This window comes from Doryrhamphus excisus, chromosome 2, assembly GCF_030265055.1.
Source record: "Doryrhamphus excisus isolate RoL2022-K1 chromosome 2, RoL_Dexc_1.0, whole genome shotgun sequence".
Lineage (NCBI taxonomy): Eukaryota > Metazoa > Chordata > Actinopteri > Syngnathiformes > Syngnathidae > Doryrhamphus > Doryrhamphus excisus.
In genome coordinates this window covers 8,164,154-8,184,889 of record NC_080467.1, presented here as the reverse complement: position 1 = coordinate 8,184,889, position 20,736 = coordinate 8,164,154, and the positions used below count along the sequence as shown (strand labels likewise).

General features: G+C 42.3%; 1 protein-coding gene across 4 annotated transcripts; it reads right to left on the bottom strand.

Annotated features, from left to right (window-relative positions):
- Positions 1-823: 823 nt before the first annotated feature.
- Positions 824-16,955, bottom strand: fubp3 (far upstream element (FUSE) binding protein 3). Of its 4 annotated transcripts, none has more exons than XM_058064195.1 (19): positions 16,787-16,955; positions 14,143-14,254; positions 11,608-11,641; positions 11,480-11,529; positions 11,266-11,337; positions 9,824-9,881; positions 8,820-8,982; positions 8,630-8,728; positions 8,445-8,549; positions 8,230-8,332; positions 8,058-8,158; positions 7,845-7,974; positions 4,066-4,226; positions 3,700-3,773; positions 3,545-3,621; positions 3,229-3,285; positions 3,068-3,121; positions 2,851-2,978; positions 824-1,604 (listed from the first exon to the last, which is right to left on the bottom strand). In XM_058064195.1, the coding sequence occupies exons 1-19, from the start codon at positions 16,877-16,879 to the stop codon at positions 1,596-1,598; spliced, it is 1,680 nt and encodes a 559-aa protein (XP_057920178.1). In that variant the 5' UTR covers positions 16,880-16,955; the 3' UTR covers positions 824-1,595. The 4 variants fall into 4 exon arrangements, with proteins under 4 accessions (XP_057920178.1, XP_057920179.1, XP_057920180.1 ...); XM_058064196.1 differs by having other exon boundaries at positions 11,608-11,638; XM_058064197.1 differs by lacking the exon at positions 16,787-16,955 and adding an exon at positions 16,534-16,691.
- Between the last annotated feature and the right edge of the window lie 3,781 nt (positions 16,956-20,736).

The window sequence follows — 20,736 nt, the reverse complement described above, 5'->3', positions numbered from 1 at the left end:
CATATCAGTTTGTATTTACACTCTAGAACTGTCAGGAACCAAAAACAGCTTATATAACAGTACACAAAGGTAGTCTGGATGTTTGTTTTAATACATGGTTAACTGTACACCAAAAAAGGAAAAGTAAACCCACCATAATTCGACATTTCTGAAATTATATCCCTTTTAATTAAGAAATGACGTTAATACAAGAATCGATTCTCCGTAATGACGCATCATTTATATTTATATTAGATCACACAAAGAAATAAAAAAATAATTAAAAAGTTATTAGCATTGGACTGAGAAGCGGGGAGGTACCGAAGGAGACAGTTTTGATCATAATACTTAACATAAAACAAAACAAAAAACAAAACGGCTTAGCAGTCTTGAATAAGTCACGGATACAGAACATACACAAAATCATTCCATAGCACGTTTTCTTCTTCATAACAAGATGCAACATCCAATTTCAATGACATTCACAATCTGAACATTTTCAGCATAAAAAAAAAAAAAAAAAAAAAAGAGGGACTTTTTCCTACAATACTGGTAAAGCAGGAAAAATAATTTCTATATATCTATATATATGAAACATATATATCTTTAAATTAACAGTCAAATACATGAGCATATGTACAGTTTTACAAGGTAGCAAAGGCAACAAAGCTATTTGCAACATCCCTCTACGTCTTAGATATCAGATCAATGTAATAAATTATCCTCGACATTTCCATTGGTGAAAACAAAAGAACACATCTTAAAACTACAAGTTAAAAGTCGGACAAAAATATTAGCGAACCCATCTTTGTTTCAAAAAGTGAAAGAAGATATTGCACCTTTATTTTCTTTTTTTTTTTTTAATAAATCGTGTGTGTTTAAACCAGAGCACAATAAAATGACAATGAAAAACAGCATACAATGCACAAGAGGAATTAAATTAGAACTATATTGCCACCGCAGGCTGACGTATAGCCTCTTTTTTTTTTTAAACTCTTTAAACCATGTAACAAGAAAAAAAACCCAAAACACATTTCCTGTAACAAAACATCACAGTTTCATTTCACTGAATTATGTAAAAATAATGACAAACAGAATCAGCTCAACACGCTCTTTAAACATCTTATGACGTGACAAAAAAAAACAACAAAAAAAAAAACAAAAACACTTATTCAAGACTGCTAAGCGGAATCAACATGGTGCCATCGGAAACAGAACTACAAAAAAATAGATCATATATTGCCTTTTTGAAATGTTACACACGCAAGTCTCAGGGGAAGGGGGGGGGGGGGGGGGGGGAGAGGTCATTTTGGCGGTACAATCCGAGTCACGACGGGAAAACGAGAACAAAAAGGAAAGAAACTTGCTCAAGTCCAAAAAGAGATCCCAGATACGCTCTATTCAAAAACAACAGTGTACATAAGCATTTAGTAACAAATAAAGGTTTGCTGATTTTTAGAAATATATTTATCATGTCATTCTACAGCTAGTGTTTCCCACTAAGAAAAGTCTTCAAGGCGATGCGAGTCTAGAACCCTCTGTTTAAAAAAAAGAAAAAAAGAAAGAAAGAAAAACAAATGAAAGGGTCGTCTCCGTCCTCAGTGATGAGACCTTCTTTAGTGATCCTGCAGGACGACACACACACATACACACCGCTAACTTAGTCCCGCCACACTCATCCAAGCGCTGAGAGGTCCAAATTGATTGTGAGACACCTTTTTATTCATACAGGACATGCTGCTAATTTAAGACGTCTGTTAGATTGACTTATCCAAGACTGAGGGTGTCAACATGGGGGGGGGGAACATAGACGTCATCCTCTCCATGTAGCTCCATTCCACCACAATAACACCTCCACATTTGTCTGAGCTCCTGTATTGATTGTGCAGGTGTAGCTAATGGAACGTCCCGTGACGTAATGTATTGTAAATGCTGAAACCCGCAGCCGGGAGCATTTATTTACTTCACCCAGGAGGGGGGTGGAGAGGTTGTTACTTCTCGTCCATGAAAACTCATTTTATAGGATGTAATATTCTCATTTTTAAAACGTTTGAGTGCACGGCAAAGTGGAAAGGCCCTCTCTGACCACACAATTATAGTGCATCACAGCAGCAACACAACCAATGTTGCAATGATAAGGCGCAAACTGCTCAGCCAGCATAAACGGTACTCGTGAGCTCATGCGCATGTTTCACACCCCAAGAGTGTAGCTCCACCAACATTTTCACGTGGATGGGAGATGCAGAGGTGACCAACAAGCCACAGTTGTAGGGTTTATTTGGTTGGTTATCTGTAGGAGACTTGTGGGTCCACCGAATAGAGGAAATAATTTGAGCATTCACAGGTGGGGTCCCAAACCTTTTTTTGCACCACGAACCGGTGTGATTCGGCTCATTTTTTTTTTCACACGGACCAGCAATGTGTGGCAGAAAAATACAGCAAATATAAAATACGACGGGGCTAAAAACAAATGTTAAGCGCAGGGAAAATATAACTCGCTGGCTAAATCAGTGGGAGGCCTGAGCTTGCTTCGTTGAGACGAGATGGTCCCATAGGTGTGATGGGAGACAGTGAGTTAAATTATTATTTCTGTGCGGTAGCAAATGCGCCACGGACCGGTACCAGTCCTCAGCCCGGCGGTTGGGGACCCCTAAAATACAGTATATCCACAACCTTTTATCAAGATTGGCTTCAGCACAGGGATCTACAGTGGGGCAGCTCTAGTTTTAAGATGAATGTAAAGGTAATTCTGCAGGTGTACCTAAAGAATAGTCTCGTGAGTGGTGGCGTTGGAGAAAGGATGTCAACCATGAAGTAATTTTAGATTTTTTTTATAGCCAGCTAGTCTTTTAAAACTAGTGCAAGTCTTACCTGAAGGCCCGGGGCTTGAGTCTGCTGAGCGCCCTGGTTGAAGTAGGCCATGGGCTGCCTGTAGAAGTCCACCCAGGTGCTGAAGTCAGGATTGGAGGTCTGCTGGTTTCCAGGAGCAGATGTTTGACCTGATGAGTGAGGTGGGTGAGAGAACAACCATGAGGACAAACTACAGATGAGAGGAATGGGGTGTCGTATGTCATCAATGTGTGCTCACCCCAAGCTTTGTTGTATTCCGGAGCGGCACTCTGGGCCTGCTGACCCTGCTGACCTGCAGCAGACAACAGCCATTTTTATTCCATGTGCACAAACTGACTGTAACATGTGAATTGTTGTGTATGTCAGAAAAGGAGGTGTGCAGCGGTTTAGTGGGCTTGCCTAGCTTTTTGTAATACTGCTCCCAGTCCATCTGGCCCGTCTGGGATCCATTGTGACCTGAAAGCAGACGCGCACAGTGTCAGCTTCTCATCTGCAATTCTCTTTCCTAATCATTTCCATGGAGGGTAATTGAAAGTATGTCTGGACAGGAAAGAGGTGGTTAGCATCATCATGGCTCAAAACCATCCTGTCTGATTCCACACTGTCATAAATACACTTTCCATTCCACTCTGTCATTTCGAGCTCTGACAGCATTCATTAGATCATGTGACTTCTGTCAGGTCACATGACTCGTGAGCCTGGTGGTCTAACTCACTGTGGTCCTGCTGGCCTGGAGGCTGCCAGATCTGGAAGGTTGTGCCCCATCCGCCAGTCATGAACGTCTGAGGTCCACTGGGAGAAGGCAATGTCGGTTCAGAACATGCTCATGTGTTTTTGAGCTACAAACAAATGTAAAACTGAAAATATTACTGCTGAGGAGGAGTGGCTGCTCCTTGGTTGTAGGGATTCATGCCAAAGCTGCCGTTTCCTCCCATCCCTGGAGCCTGCAGCGGACAGAGGGAAGAGGCCAGTGAGGGAGAGAGACCACACTTGTGTTTAAAAGGAAGCCAACAGACAAGGTCAGAGGGCACGGCCGGGCACTGATGCACTCCATTAAGTCCATTTGATGGATTCTTGGTGTGTAACCTCTGGTGTCATCCCAGTGACCACCGGGGGCCACTGCCACCAGTGCAACCCCCCCAACCACACACACACCCTCACTCTTGCTGGCAGCGACATGTGTGCTCATGAATATAAGCCAAGACAATAAGGCAAGGGAGGTGCCAGACCACCTACCCCAATTCTCTCATCGATCAGCTGGCGAGCCTTTTCCAACTGCTGCGGGGTGCCTCGGATGGAGAAGATGCGCACGTTGGGGTCAGTGTTGGGCGGCGGATTTCTCTGCAGCTCCACGTGAGCGCGAGACTGCTCTTTGATGTTCTTGATGGTCTCGCCGCCTGCAAATGCATCAAGCACCTCCGTATGAACATCTCTCAAAATAATTCTGGACCTGCAGGAATAATCAACTGTTGGTTATGTTGCTAAGCACCCGGTTGCCGTGATGCAGTGTCGGCGAAAAGAAACCAACTGGTTGTCAATGTGTCACGTTAAATAGAGGTGTGGAACAATTTTGAACTGCAAATTCAGTTTTTCACAGTCAACATCGTTATCGGCTGCAGAGTTGTGGAAAGTGAATGGCTGGTGACACGTTGGCTGCTGCAATCTGAAGAGATCATATGAAAATCTTGAGATTTAAAATCAGAAGGGTGTGGATGTGGTTCCATGTTTTACATTCAATGGCACTGACAGTGGCTCTTTATGGACTTTGGGAACTACAGAAGCTAGGCATCGTCCGGCGGCCACCTCAGCCTCGACCCCCGCTACTGCGCTGCAACCGCAGATAAAGCGCCCCAGGCAGTGTGAGAGGAATCACAGGAATCCGGCCTCGGCTAACTGCTAACCCTGTTTTCCATAGATCATCATGGTGAATGTTCTTTCCCCAGTAAACCAAATGACGATGTCCGCCTTTTAAAATCAAGGCGATGGACTGTGAGAGAATGCTGTGTTTATGTACTCTGGGGAACTTGGCTTGATGGCGACATCCCAGACTCGGCCATTGAGCTACAATAACATGGGGGATGTTATAGTGGGGGACAAGAGGCAAGACCCACAGTGACAATGTCTGTGTTTATATCAGTGGCGGTTTTGTGATGGCTTACCGAGTTATAAAAAGAATAGTTTCGTTTGTATCTAACTTTTTTTTTTTATTACACATTTTGTATCTTAACATTCTCATATTTATTTAGTTTCATAATTTGAAGAAGTAGTATTTCATATCCATTCAATATTCAATTTTTTTAAAATAAATTTTTATACCCAAAAAAAATCAAATCCAGATGGTGTCAGGAGACCAGGGCAATTTCCACAATTCTGCTGCATAATCCGGACGGTGTGTTTTGCAGAATTGCTCAAAAGCTGCCGTTTCTTTACAAAGTCGCTTGAAGCAAAGTTGAGCATAGAAAGAGGCCCCCCATCTGTCATGATTACCTCTCGCGTGAGAACAGCGTACAGACAATCGGAGGCATCTCGTCTTTGGCATCGTGTCGGGTCACACGACAGAACGTTATGCCGCCATGCTACCTTACGCCAACCGGCATGTGTCTCGCCGCTTTGCTACTATTCTAATGGTAACATCCGTGCAAATCGAGGAAACAAAAGGGGGACATCTTCTTGCACACCCCCCCTCCTCGGCATGAGATGCCAGCTTCCCGACGTGTGGGGAGAGCAATTACACCAGCAGGGAGAAATGAAACATAGCTGGCAGAAGAAAGGGGCCAAAATTGAAGCGTATCCTCCTCCTGGGATATCGTTTGTCTCTTTTTAGCCTTTTCATTCTTGACTCTGTGTTGTCCTCTGTGATGAGAGCAAGGAGTGAATGAAGTTGTGGTGGTGGGGGGCAAACAACTGCCACCACCCCACTTTCTTTCTCGGAGATCTCAAGGAAAAAGGCTGAGGGTGCTTCCCGGGGGGACACCGGGGCTGTCCCGACATCAATTACACATTTGTTCACTTGTGGCTGACACTCTGATGACCCGGGCTGACCCCTGAATGAAAACGCTCATCAAAAACCTCTCCTCCTCCCGAAGCCTTCTCCGTGCTGGCAACAGACTGCACATGGGCCATTAAGGCATTGTCAAGCAAATGAAACTTCTGCCTTAATGAAGCCATTATGAGCTCTTCCAGTCAGACGGCAGAGAGCAATGAAGAGACTGACTATTCATTTCATGGACTGGCCTCAAGTCAGGACAGATAATACAGGTCTTATTAATGAGACTGGTTTAGTGAGATGGAGAAAAGGAGGGGGACAAAAGTGAAACTGGTGACGGTATTCAGAAGGTCTGGTTAGTGGCTGGTGCTGAAGGGGGGGTTGGGACGACGCAGAGAACACCCTTGCGTGAGCAAGAAACATCTTTTTGGAGGTGCTTCTAAACTGTACCTTCCACTGTGTAGTATTCATATGCTGGCCTCTCACAGACAACATGGCGATATATTTGAATTAATGAAAATATAAGCACAACAAATGTTTATACTTGTATATTGCTGTTACAGGAATACTTTAGTCTTGTTTCAGACCAATTTACAAGCCATCGTTTTGTGCAAAAACAAATCTTGCTCACAAAATAACTTATGTAAAAAAATGCAGTCTGTAATAAAAGAGTGCATTTATATTTGCAAATATTTAACTTAAACAACAGGGACTGTCACCTAATTGCCTAGGCGAGACAAGCTACATTTTTATTTAAATGTACGGATACTATCTTTACATGGAGTTTCCTAATCTGTATTAGTAGCCATTATATGGATGACTGGGTGGACTATGGAGCTGTGAGAGTGACATTTTATGGTTATCACTTCAATGTTTGTTATGGCGGGCAATTAATACACGTTCAGATTTTATTATCGTCTTGAAGTAAACATTTTCCAGTGTTAACGCTCACTTGGTAGCTTTTCAGTTACTGTAACAGATCCAACTTGCGTTGAGGGGAAAACACAAGTTAATGTGCAGTTTGGTCCAAAACGGTCCCGTCAAAGCTGGTGCAATGAATTTAACCCCGTTTTAATGTGGGAGTGGACTGGTGGGTGGCTTGATCCATCAAGAGGCGTTGAGCGACAGTGTGTGTGCATGAGCCGGTGTGTGTGCAGGGGGTCAAAAGCAGGGGGCAACGGGCTACATATGGCATCGTAAAGATATTAATCACTGCACCTTTTAAGGGTCGGCTGACAGCACCCAGACCCACCGCAACCTCGACCATATTGACCCACTTCATATGCTAATGCGCGGAGAGGGGGGGACGCAACGCCCAGGTTTATTTGTTTCCCTTGCCCCGCTACATGCACAAAAGCCACTTGACATTTCTATTGCCATGTTTTTATCTTAGGTAAAGAGGCCCCCTTCGACCCCTCCCACCATCGCCTGCATGCACACACGCGCGCACACACACTCACACCAAGCAGACATGTGTGTGCACACCCGCGCGCACACACACACACACACACACACACACACACACACACACACACACACACACACACACACCTCCTTCCAATGCAATGGTCAATGACTTTTAAATAGCTGGCAATAGAGTGGGCATGAATAGCCAATAAGCTAATTCCTTCTATTCATTCCCTCGCTGCACTCTATTGGGCTTAAAGAGGCTCATTAGATGCCAGGCAGCCTTCCACATGATTGAGGGCTGTTATTATGCACCTTCAACAATTAATGTCACATTACACGCATTATCCCCATCATTAAGCCCTTAGTGAAGCCAATGAATGCCACTTGTGCTATATACATGAGGCCGGCAGAGAGAAAAGAGGGTGGTCACTCACCCCTCATCGGTTTTACTCAAGGGAAGAATGGCAAACGGTACTCATTTATTCAAAAGGTAGGTGGCGGTGGTGGTGGTGGTTGGGGGGGTGCAATCTGTTGAGTTCTACTAACTGCATTGATGAACTGTGCTCGCACTTTGCAGAAGATTCTTTTTAGATGTTTTATATATATATTTTTTATTTACCTTTACCAATCACCAGGCCACACTTGTCAGCAGGGACGGCATACGTCACTTCCTGCAGTCCTCCGGGACCACCCATGTTACAGTCACCTCGGCTTCTGCGCCCCATCACCCCACCAAAGCCATCTCGCTCCTGAAGAGGAAGAAGCCGTGACTTAAGAGAGCTAGAAAAAATGTGTCTAAAAATCGTTGGCTACTTGGTGGTGTCGCACATGCCTGAGCAGTTTGAACCAGTTCATTGATGAGGTGCACAGCATGGTGGCAGTGGTCAGGCTGGCCCATGACCTGGGCAACACGGTCTGGGCTGACTCCATCATCTGGAGGTCCAATCAAAAGTAGGGAAATTAATGGATTACCAAACTACAGACTGAAACACTAATATTTTTACCTTGTTTGAACTGGATCCTGACCCCGGCATCATTCTGAATCTTCTTGATCATCTCTCCATTCCTGCCAATGATGATGCCAACTGCAAATCTGGGTACCACCACCTGTCCATTAGGTCATTAAGTGAGGAAAATTGTAATTATACATCAAACGTTGAGTTCAAGAGTCACAAACAATAAGACTTGAAGTGTGAAATACAGATAAGCAGGCACTTACATCCAGACTGCTTCCACCCATTTTGGATCCAAAGTCAACCCTGCCGGCCCTAAAATCTCCCTGGTCCTTATCCCGGATTAGCCTCACCACAAGTTCACGGGCTTGCTGTTAAAACAAACAAACAGTGAAGCCAAAACAAAAAAGAGTACCTACAATGAAATACTAGAGCAGAAGCGGGGCCGGACCTGCACTTTGTGGGGGTCCCCAGTTATTCTTAGGGGCTTGTCTGCACCGGTGGGCATGGGGTCATCCTGAATCATGATCATCTGCACTCCTGTTCTCTCCTACACAGCAAGCAACACGTGAAGACAGTGTAATGAAAGCAACGTTTTCACTCAATTTCTTTCATTTGTTAGTGTGGCAAAACGACCTCACCTGTAGCTGCTTGATGGTTTCTCCTCCCTTGCCGATCACCAGGCCCACTTTATTGGCAGGTATGAGGATCTGTTGAATGGCACCGTTGCCATCCATCTCGCAGTGGAAGCCCGGCCCGTACCGACACTGCTCCACAATCTCGCTCAACAGTCTCTTCGCCTGCCTGTGAGGGTGGGGGGATAGCGGTAGCCAGTGTTAATTTTGACAGGACTTTTAAAATTGTGCTTCAGTCAACTACTGTATGATGTAATAAATCGACTGGGCATCAAAAATGCAACTATTCTTTCCCAACCATAAAATCAGCAGTAAAGATATGAAAATGCTAAGATCCCTAGAGAAATGGTCACTTTGCTTCACTTTTCAGGATGACTCCCATGAAGATGTCGCTTCTCGTTACTCTAACTTTTTTTAATTGCACCATGTGGTTTACCGTGTCTTGTTCTCCACACGGTCCAACGTGAAATGTGTCCACATGTCAACTCTTCTCCTTTTCTCAAGCGAGACATATTGCAGCGCACGTTAACAGCATTTGCAGTTGAAAGCCTCACAAAGATTAGTTCTGAATAGTAGTTCTGTAGGACTGATGTCCTCCGTACCGCTGTATACCCCATCCCTTCCCCATATGCAGTAAAAATGGCTGTGATTGGATATATTCCTAACCTGTCCCCCAGGTATACAAAAATGCAATTAGATATGATTGGATTACACTTGTCAACATTTTCATCTTTTTATTTGTCGATTAAATTCTTCATAGATTTGTCAGCATGCATTTGTTTTTAGTAGTTATTGTCTTGTGTTAGCATAAGTCACCAAAAATAGTTTTTTGCTTAGTCAAATTTGTCTTTGTCCAAAGAGAGAAAGGGGTGTTAAGGACTGAAAGAGGGGAACATGGAAGGAGACGTGGGTTCGTGCCCTCCACCGCTCAACAATGGACACACGTTCACACAACGCACAGCCCAGTTTTTTTTTTTTTAAGTAAATCAGTCAAAGTGGCGAGGACTCACTCAATGTTCTCAGGGCTCCCGGTCAGAGTGCAGGGCCTGTCCAACATGCCTCCACTGTCTAAAAGGAAAAAAAAAATCACATATGAACACTATTGAACTTTTCATTTCTTCTTTACATTGTCATGCTGTGAAAGATTAAGCTTTTTTTTTTTTTTAAATTTTTTTTGCTAAGAAGCCTTGTGATATGCAGACCACATTACTTGTGACTTACAATCAGCTTACGTCTAGTGCACGACAATAATACACGCAACGCACATTGCAGCTGCATGAGTATGCATTGTCATCACGTCACGTATCCGTGAAGCAGTTGTGGAATTACTTGGTCCCCCATGACGCTAGGCAACACCAGGCATCATCCTTAGCTGCATTAGTTCCTCTATTTGCAATGGACCTGCAAGATGTTGAACTCCGGAGAAGCAGCTAATGCAAAAAAGGAAGCCAAATCTATATTTTCTCACAGTTGCAGATAGAGAATGTGCTAAGAGCAGGAAGGAGGCAATAAACAAGAAAACAAAAGTGGCATTTACAATGAGGGAACTGCTGACTAGAAGACGTCGCTTTGGCCATTATGCCCACTTAACAGGAATTCATAAGGAAGATCCAAGAGACTAGAGAAATGACTTGAGAATTCAGACTTGCTGCAAGAGGTGGTGGAAAAGTTCATCCATTCATGTGAATGAGACAAGCAGAGGCACGCTGTGATACGCGCTGCCCGCACTGTTTGAGCATAGGTTGCCGTGTGTTCACAATTAATCCACAACTGGTTCACGGGAATTATGCGTGCCACAGTTTTTGAACATTTCAAAATTTTCTTTGCCCACTTGCACACAGCCCCGCATAGTTTACCACCAATTTACTAATTGGCATGCCATTTTGGGGATAAGAATGTGCAGGTTTAAACGAGGCTGAACACAGGAAGTATGCCTATCAAAATTATTTTTCACAGTGAAAATAGCAAGATTAACATGCGTTTTTCAAAATGAGCGCTTAAGTTCTGTTACGGGCGGCACGGTGGTCTAGGGGTTAGCGCACAGACCTCACAGCTAGGAGACCAGGGTTCAATTCCACCCTCGGGCATCTCTGTGTGGAGTTTGCATGTTCTCCCCGTGCATGCGTGGGTTTTCTCCGGGTACTCCGGTTTCCTCCCACATTCCAAAAACATGCTAGGTTAATTGGCGACTCCAAATTGTCCATAGGTATGAATGTGAGTGTGAATGGTTGTTTGTCTATATGTGCCCTGTGATTGGCTGGCGACCAGTCTAGGGTGTACCCCGCCTTACGCCCGAAGACAGCTGGGATAGGCTCCAGCACCCCCCGCGACCCTCGTGAGGAAAAGCGGTAGAAAATGAATGAATGAAGTTCTGTTACAGTTGAAAAGAATAATTTTAAAATCCAAATTGAAGGAGAGATTGGATGCATGTGTGAATGCTACTTGGACTCACCAGATGCTATCTGGATCTTACAACCAGATTCGAGCTGGATTCTTGAAATCTGCTCGCCTCCTTTTCCAATAACTGTGGGAGGAGGAGGAGTTTTAAAAAATATATCATTTAGACTGGGACCTATGCGGTGACCCAACAGCTGAGTAGAATGTCAATACTGGTGATTACATGTGGAACATTAGCAGCGACTGTAATGAACTCAAAACCTACTTACTGAATCCCACCATCTTATCAGGCACTTTGAAGTCTTCTGTCGTAAGAGCCCTGTGAGACAATCAATACATAGTGTCTGAGCGGGTTGGGGAAAATACAAAAATGAGCAGAATCAGAAATGATGCTCACCTTTGATGTACCATTGCGCCAAGGTGGTTCCCTACTAAGACAATACAGAAGACAGAACACAAGTTAGCATGTAAGAAAGTGATAAAATGGGACATAACTGAGGAAGAACTGTTTCAGGAGATGGGTAATAAAAAGTATTTGCCAATCCACAGTATCATGCCTGTCGTGTTCAGGGCTCCCAATCGCCCTGATTTTGTGAATTTTCTGCACACCGGCAGGATGTTGGGTGCACCAGAGAGTATTTCAGTCAGAAAAATGACTAGGGTGGGAGGTGGGCCTGTGGGTGCTGGTGCACAATTGAATTTTGACAGGTAGCACAGAGCAAGGGTCCTGCAGGGGTCACTGGAGGATGTGCCGTCATGGATGTAAACACCCACATTGCGGTGAGTTCAATCGATTTTCTGGTGGTTTGCACTGACTTCACTTCCTCTGGTAATGCACCGAAGTGAGGCTGGAGGTAGGGGGGCTGCTATGAATATCTAAAAAATAAGTCACAAGGAGGTAAAATTTTTGCAACTGCTACATTTGATAACCGAATGCTGAGACTGTTGCACAGTGTAACTCTATGTGGAGTGATACAACCTTGAATGAAGGTAACCAAGTGTCAAAAAAGAAAGCTAAGGCTAAATTGTGTGTAATTAATTTGTGCATTGAGGGCTGCACTTTTCGCAAAAAAAAAAAAAAAAAAACACTGACAAGATTAAATGGCTATCGTGTTTCCACTTCATGGGCTGTATGAAATGACAAGAACAACATTTGCCCGATGTGAGTAAACACATCTCGCAACACGAGATGTAAAAAGTAGGGATGCAACATGCATTCGTAGCTTTCAGTTTGGTACAGATGCATACCAATTTTCCACACAGAACACATTTGAAATGAGGAACATGAAGTATACATCCGGCGTTGCCATGGATCTCCACAAGCCTAGATAGTATGCCAAAAAGTGGTCAAAAACATGTGAAAGTGGAGATTTAAGCTGCGGCCTTACAAAATGCATGCCTGTATTTCCATTTTAAATGTATTAGAATTCCGTTTACCGTTTGTACTTTATCACTAAATAGTGCTTTTTCAAGAGCAAATATGTTTGTTAAGTAAATGCAAGAATCCTTACACTTATTGATGCAATACATCATTGGACAACTTTGGCCAGTATTTCATAAACGGGTGTACCTTTGCTAACTTGTCTAATGGGAAGTCAGCCTCTGCACACATTGCAACAAACTAATGTCACGGTACAAAGCCAATTGTGTTATTAATGCAAGATATTTTTTTATGAGACCCCTATTTTTGATTACACAATTAGACGGGCTGTGGCGAACAGCCCTTATTCTGAAGGCTGGTAGTGCATTTCTGATGATGATAATTGACAGGAGCTGGGTGCAAGAATAACCACACCATCTCATCCTAATTTTACTCAACTTGCATGTGAGTGGGCATCATCAACACAACACTGTGTGACACAAATTTTCAACAATATGTCTCAGAATCATGTACTGAAAGTTAGTAAACCTTGTGAAGACTTCTCATAACTACAAGATCCTAAACTAAATTATAACCATGTTTGGATAAGAGAATATGCATTTGCAGATGCATTGTAATGGGTTTATTAAGGTAAGATATTTTTAAGATGCCCTTATTTTATTACCACTATCAGTCAGGATGTACAACGCTCCTATTTTGAAGGCCGGAACTGTGGTGCGAGTAGAAAATTTGTGACTGTTGCTAGGCGAGCCACCTAGCCGAGTGCCTCTTGCAGCTGTGGCTGTCGTCCTTATTTCACACACACACACACACACAACGTGCATGAGTCAGCGGCCATCCTAAAATGTTGGGTCACTAAAGCACAAGTCATACGGCCCGAGTGGCACACACAAACACAGCTGCACTAGCATGCGCTGCTAAACTAAGCTAATCCAGCCACCTTACGCTGGCTATTGCTGTAAGTCAGCTCACGCTCGGTGACAAAAGTTTCAAAGTTTTTTTCGCCGATGTTTCCAGTTGCCGCCTCGACATGTTTAGTTCAGGAGGGGGCTGATTAGTATTTTGAGGACATGCCACTATGAACGAGCGGTCCGCCTCCCAATTACAGCATTACATTCACACGGTCAATTTCCACAAGATTCCACATTTAACAGTAAATTTACTTTTTATTGGCCAATTCCACGGGGGGGGCACATCTAAGTAGGGGCTGCATCATGTCCAGAGGAAGGAGGTTTTTCCTTCATGACATCTCTCAAAATTAGAGGGAGATAATACATTATTCCTCATGTGGACACATATTACCATATAACAGTTAAAAAATGTCCATTTTGCATAATGCAGGATTTGTAAGTAGCAAGACATTGCAGCTAATCAAGAGGGACAACATGAAAACAACAACACTACCTTAAAAAAAAAAAAAAAGGGTGGCCTGGTTGGCAACGTGACCTCTACAGGTTGGTTGGTGCATGATACAACCAGAGTCGGCATATTTCTAATGCAGATTTAACAAATATATGCAGAATGGCACAAGGCTGTATACAAGAGACTTGCCTCCATTGTCAAGCGCACGTTTCTGGCCTCCAAAGCCGTAGAGAGAAGGGTCAATGACGGGAGAGGGGCTGTGCATGTTGGGCATCTGGTCTCCTCCCATCTTGGCGGCCATCTGGAGCCAAATCACAGAAAGACACTGTCAATGAGGGCTTTTTTTCTTCAACTTTTAGGATCAAGTGTGTTTAGCATCGTCTTTAGCTTATTTTTGTGATGCCAATGACAGAGGAAATGCATGCTGATGACTACGCATGTTCAGATTTCATATAGATATTGGGCCGATATCCGCATCTGTGGTGATTATGATTATTAACCCGGAAGAGAAGGAATCGCATCATGACATGTTTGCGTTCCATTCAACAAATTGCATTTGCGGAAACATGCCTAGTAGAAATGGGTTATATAAACAATAAAAACCATATAAATGTGGCTTGGATTTGAATTCTACATCAATGTATGTTGACATGACTTAGCCGTTTCCTGCTATTTCCCATGGGACGAAAAAAATCATAAGCTATTACAGAAAAAAGCGAGCCCGTCGGTGTTTCGTATACTCAGGTTTGAACATTTCATTGAGCACCTCAAACCTTGCTATATTATCCCTGGCTGCCACCACATGCATAAAGACACAAATGGGTGAGCTCACCTTCACAGACGCAATTTTTTATAGCATTACAGTCAAAAGACTGGGTTCACTATGTCATTTGATCGCTTGAGAAAGTGTCCAATATTTTGACTGGTATTGTAAACCGAGGATATTCATTCAGGGCACACCCATACTGCTCCACAGCATTTGAGCTTCGACCCACTCGCCGTCACTTAACCATGCAATGGTGACTTTGTCACCCTTGTGAAGTTTACATCGGTTGTGCGAGGCGGTGATTATGATTATTAACCAGGAGGAGAAGGGATCGCATAATGACATGTTTGCGTTCCATTCATCAAATTGCATTTGCTGAAACGTGCCAAGTAGAAATGGGTTATATAAACAGTAGAAACCATATCAATTTGGTAAATTGAGAGCAGTAAGCCACAACAAGTGATCAATGTAATGTCGTATGTGTGGAGGTGCTCCTCTCAATTACTAATCATCACCTCCATGGCGGCAAACATTTAACCAAGAATCATTATCACTAAACCAGGGAGAGGAATACCAAATCTAAAACAGAGAAACGATACCAACAGCTAAGCCAACTTGAATGTAAGGTTGCGCAAGGAAATAGAGGATAGAGGAAAAATGCTCACAGCTGATCACCGTAATCTATCTGAAATTAATCACTATCATATACCATTGTGATTTTGCCTGAGCCCCTTGAGTTCATCCTTCTTGTAGAGAACTGCTGTTTGGCAGTCCTGGACACTTTAACCTAACCTTTCCAGGGTTCTTTTTTGAAAATCCCCAGGAATTTTGTTTTATAAATCCCCTCGTTTTGTATCCTACTTGCTTTGTATTTTACCTACTTTCACTTTAAGAACCTGTCCTATTGTCACCTGTGTGTTTACATGATATCAATGTAACAATATACCACTTCTCCCATAATCATCAACCACCAAACTACCCTGAACTTCAAGGTGCTGTGGAAATACAAACCATAAAGATTAGAGAGAATTATTTTCACAGAGTAAAACAGTTGTTGGTAAGTTTCAGGTAAAGGTGGTGGAAAAGGGGCAAGAGCCACTTGCTAATAATAAGGTATTATTATACACTGGGCCATGACTTGTTTTTGTTGTATAGCACCCCTGAAAGTTAGTAACTGGCTAACAGTTTTCACTAGACACACATTCACCTAATAAAAACAAGTAGTTAACCAAGTTAGTCAGCTTAACTCTGGCAGCCATGTTTATTGTGGTCAATGTCTGACGTAAGGCAGAATTTGAAGGAAACCTGATATGCTTGTTGGTTTACATTGAAATAATTAGATTGACATTGAATGTGCTGCAAATAAAAACGTTAACTGTGCAACAGCATACGCAGTTGGAGGGGATGACGCTACATTATGACTTGGCCTAACTCCAACAGATACTACCAAACAAGCTAGCTCGCCCAGCTTAGTTAGCCGTGCTAGCTTTGTGGTGTTTACTACCACGAGCCAAGTACGACACAAGTTCAACGAATTAGCACTGCTTTCAGTTAAAAACGACGAAGCCCTACGTTGGTTCCTGGTAGTGACTGCCAAATTGGCTGTCGTGTTGTTTGTTTACTGGTCCAACAGCAGCTTTTTACGAAAGCTAACTAAACAAAACTAGCGTAGCTAACTTTCTGACAGCGTGTCAAGGCTGTCAGTGTTGGTGAGCTAGCACGCTAAGGCTAATCGCCAACTTCTGAGACTTGACAACAGGTTGCCGTGCGTCGACGTAACTTGACAAAGTTGCACAAAACTTTCAATATCATACTTAGTCCTCTGTGTCTTGCGTTAGAAATCAGTCGCCCGTTGGTGTCGATGGCTGTGGCCGACGCAGTGACCACGTAGTCGGTGTCTGCTGGAAACTAATCTGTTGGCTCAGCTATGCTTACCAGGCTAGTCGCTGTTAGCTCGCATGCTAGCTAGCTGACTGGGTGCATGAGGACTGTTTGTGGTTGGGGAGGGGGGGCGAGGGGGTGTGGGTCTTGGGTGCTACCAAAAGCGCCCCACGTGAGCAGGTTTACCTGTCGAACCCGGCGTATTGTGTCTGCGAAGTCATCTTTCGTTCCGGGCTGAGCCACCGAGGCCTGTCCCTGAACCAGCTCCGCCATCATCATCACTCGCCTCGGCAGCTGAGAGGTTCACTTGATGGGGGGGAGGAAAAAAAAGAGCACGTGTGCCAAGCCCAAGTTTCGAGAGCAGAGGGATCTCGCGAGATGATAAAACCACGGCTTCAAAAACACACAAAATGCTAAATATATTTGTTATATTCAGGTGCTAGTTAAAACACAAATAAACGCAAATAATTTATGCGTCAACAAAAACATCTATAGATAATAATACACAAGTAAATCACACCTGTTAAATTGTAGAATAAATCAAGGAAACGCTTCAATTCAGCTGCTAATGCTAAGCTGTAATATTTTGTAACAAATATAAATAGGTTCAAATTAAATGTATACAGCATATACAATAACATTTGCACATTTCAAAATGTCAACATTGCATATGCACATTTTCTAAATTCTGTTTGTTGACAGAAACAGTTGGATGGTGAGTGAATACAAATACTCAACAATAAATGTAGCGTTAGTAGGAAGTACACAAGTGATGTAAAATTGCATTCTTTACTCTGTTCCACAACTGAAAATAATACTAGCTTTCATGACTTTACAGATATCTTTAATGCATAGGTTGAACACTTTGGGTCCCAGTATTTACCCCTAGGGGTACACCGCACAACATACAGTATTTAAGCATACAGATGTCGTGTATAGCTAGCTTTACATATTGATTCATGTTTGCCAAGTAGCTTTTTAATTCAACCCTGTGATTCCATACTGTTCTAGTTCGTTACTTCAGATATTGTGATTCATTGGATGGAAAACTCTTGTCAAAAAAAACACCCACAAAGGAAGAGCATGCAAACTCTACACTGGAAAGTCGAACTGTTATCTCAGGACTGTGAAGCAGACGCGCTCACCACCGCTATGCTGTCTGTTACATACGGTTAGAAAAAAAGTTTGACATTTCAAAATATTACTTAAAAGAATGAAGGACGTGCATTTTGTGGTTTCACTTTGCGAGACACATTGAACCATCTGTATTTGCACATCTGGACAAATGCCGGCAGGCAGACATATAAGTGAAATTGCTGCAGATTTCGACAAATCTTTATGTAAAATAGTCCCAGCTTCATAAATTGCATCCAAACCTCAGTGCAGAATGATGAGTGTGTGGTCTGCAGTGGATAGGGCTTTTCTTTCTGGCTCTTCCCCCCCTATAAATACATTTACAGCTACTATAAACGTATACACATATGTACTGTAGTCGTTAAAGTAGGATAACAAAAACACAAAAATACAACTTTAGAGGATAAATACTTAAAACTAAAATCATGAAAATATTTAAATGAAATATTTAAACACATCCAATGTGAAATGCTCTAAAATACTAATACAAATACAGTACAATTGATAAGAAATATTCTCAAAATAACAATGGCTATAAATATACATGTTTCAAATAATTACACACAATAACAATAATTCTGAAAAATTCACAAGATCTTGCAAGATTAAAATGTGACGAGATTTGTCATTTGAAAAAGAATGTCTCACAAGGACATGACAGTCAGAAGACAATAATAATAATAATAATTATTATAATACACATAATATGAAAGTGGGAGTGCATGAGGCATGACTAGAACCACACATTACCCGTATGTGCTTTACACACACTGTAGACCTTGCAATCCAACCTACCTTTGTGCACACAACGTCAGTGTGTGATATGCGACTGGCGGAGTTGGACATTGCATCCGTGTTAATATCCAAGCAGGAGCTGTACTAATTCTACATTTGATCAAATATATTGATCAAAGTTATCAGACCGAAACCAGCATATGTTCGGACCTGGAAAAAATATACCCTATTGTCTGGACTATAAGTCGACTAGGAGTAAAAGTCGCACAAAATGAAGAAGAAAAAACCATACCATATATAAGTTGCACTGGACTATACGTCACATTTACTTGGGGAAATGTATTTGATAAAATGATGAAAGGCAGACATTTCATCTGGAAATAACAGCAAAATGGACAACAACAGCTTTCGGGTCCATCTTTCTCAGTCCATGTTGACATTGTACATTTTCAGTGGTACAGAAGTGATAGGAGTAGCAGAGTACTGGCACACAAGCCTAGAACGCCTCCAGGAGCTGCCGGTGGGGGAAAAACACCAATGAGTCGCAATGGAGTCAGTATAAGTCACAGGACCAGCCAAACCAGGAAATAAGTGCGACTTATAGTCTGGTAAATACAATTTAAAATTAAAGAATAATTTCCCTCTAAAATCTCTGTATTTAAAGATATCTAAATATATACAAAATGTCCGATGTTTAGTATTCAAAATATTGCACTAAATGCTTTTTTCCCTGGTCCCCAGACTGTTCGGATTTCCATGTTTCACGTATCAATATCCACGTCAGCCTCTGGGCAATTCATCATCTCCCAGAGATTGAGTCCCACAGACTGAATAGGAGTCTACAGCTGGTCCCAGACCAGCGAAGCTCAACTAAGACACTTCCCAGGCACCCTCCTGCCAAAAAAATTAGCATGACTGAAGTATGATCCCGCTACCTTATTGCTCCCATGTGCTGGAGGAACAGCAACAGAGTGGAGTGTTTGTGTTTATTTTTAAACATTCAGCCCCCTTCTGGCCAAACGGCATAGTGGGCGAGGGCAGCCAAAGCAGGTGTGGGAGCTGCCAGTCAGTCCGTGCATTACAACAGAATGTGTGTGGATCAAGTATCACCTCCTCCCTCCTCTTGTTTTGCTGAGAAAAAGAGTCTTGTTGCCAGGTTTCACTGTGCAGACACACATTTGGCCTCTGGAAGTATACAAAGTAGGCAAATCCTCAATGTGAAAAAACACAAGCGACGTACTGTATTTGTGGTCAAGCAGGTGGAACACATACACACACATACACACACACATACACACACACCGGTACAAACTCTCCCCTTAAAAGAGGAGGCCACATGGAACTGTAATTGCTTTATAATTACCAAGGTTCTGCAAAGGCAAAGGGCATACATCTTCTAACTTCAAGCAGATAAAGTTTCATCGAAGGAGACCTCTGAGGTATCCCATAATACTTTATGCAGGGAGCCAATGGAAGCGACTCAAATATGTTACTTTGTGTTTGTAAAAATAGGTAATAAGCATAGTATATTTCATAAGATGGGATATTAATATTATTATATTAATAATATCAATATATTATACATTATTAACATGAATCTATTATATATATTATTAATATATTAATATTTATTGTGGGCGGCACGGTGGTCTAGGGGTTAGCGTTATCCCTCCCTCTGCCATCTCTGTGTGGAGTTTGCATGTTCTCCCCGTGCATGCGTGGGTTTTCTCCGGGTACTCCGGTTTCCTCCCACATTCCAAAAACATGCTAGGTTAATTTGCCACTCCAAATTGTCCATAGGTATGAATGTGAGTGTGAATGGTTGTCTGTCTATATGTGCCCTGTGATTGGCTGGCGACCAGTCCAGGGTGTACCCCGCCTTACGTCCGAAGACAGCTGGGATAGGCTCCAGCACCCCCGCGACCCTCGTGAGGAAAAGCGGTAGAAAATGAATGAATGAATATTTATTGTACAACATACATAATCTATTGTAATTTTAATGTTTTCAATTGTAATTTTTTTAAACTGCAATATTCTTCAAACAAATGCCATTATTTTCACATATATATGTATATATCATATATAACTGCAATATTCTTCAAACAAATGCCATTATTTTCATATGATATATATATACACCATTATTTTCATGATATATATATATATATATATATATATATATATATATATATATATATATATATATACTTATATATTCTTCAAACAAATGCCATTATTTTCGTATGATATATATATATATATATATA

What these genes read in the sequence shown, in the direction of transcription:
- fubp3 (XM_058064195.1), bottom strand. Translation starts at nt 16,879, where the DNA reads ATGATGATGGCGGAGCTGGTTCAGGGACAGGCCTCGGTGGCTCAGCCC. An exon ending in AAACCATCAAGCAGCTACAG is followed by an intron (nt 8,729 to 8,819) that starts GTGAGGTCGTTT and finishes CTTGCTGTGTAG; the next exon opens with GAGAGAACAGGAGTGCAGAT. An exon ending in GGAATACAACAAAGCTTGGG is followed by an intron (nt 2,979 to 3,067) that starts GTGAGCACACAT and finishes CTCACTCATCAG; the next exon opens with GTCAAACATCTGCTCCTGGA.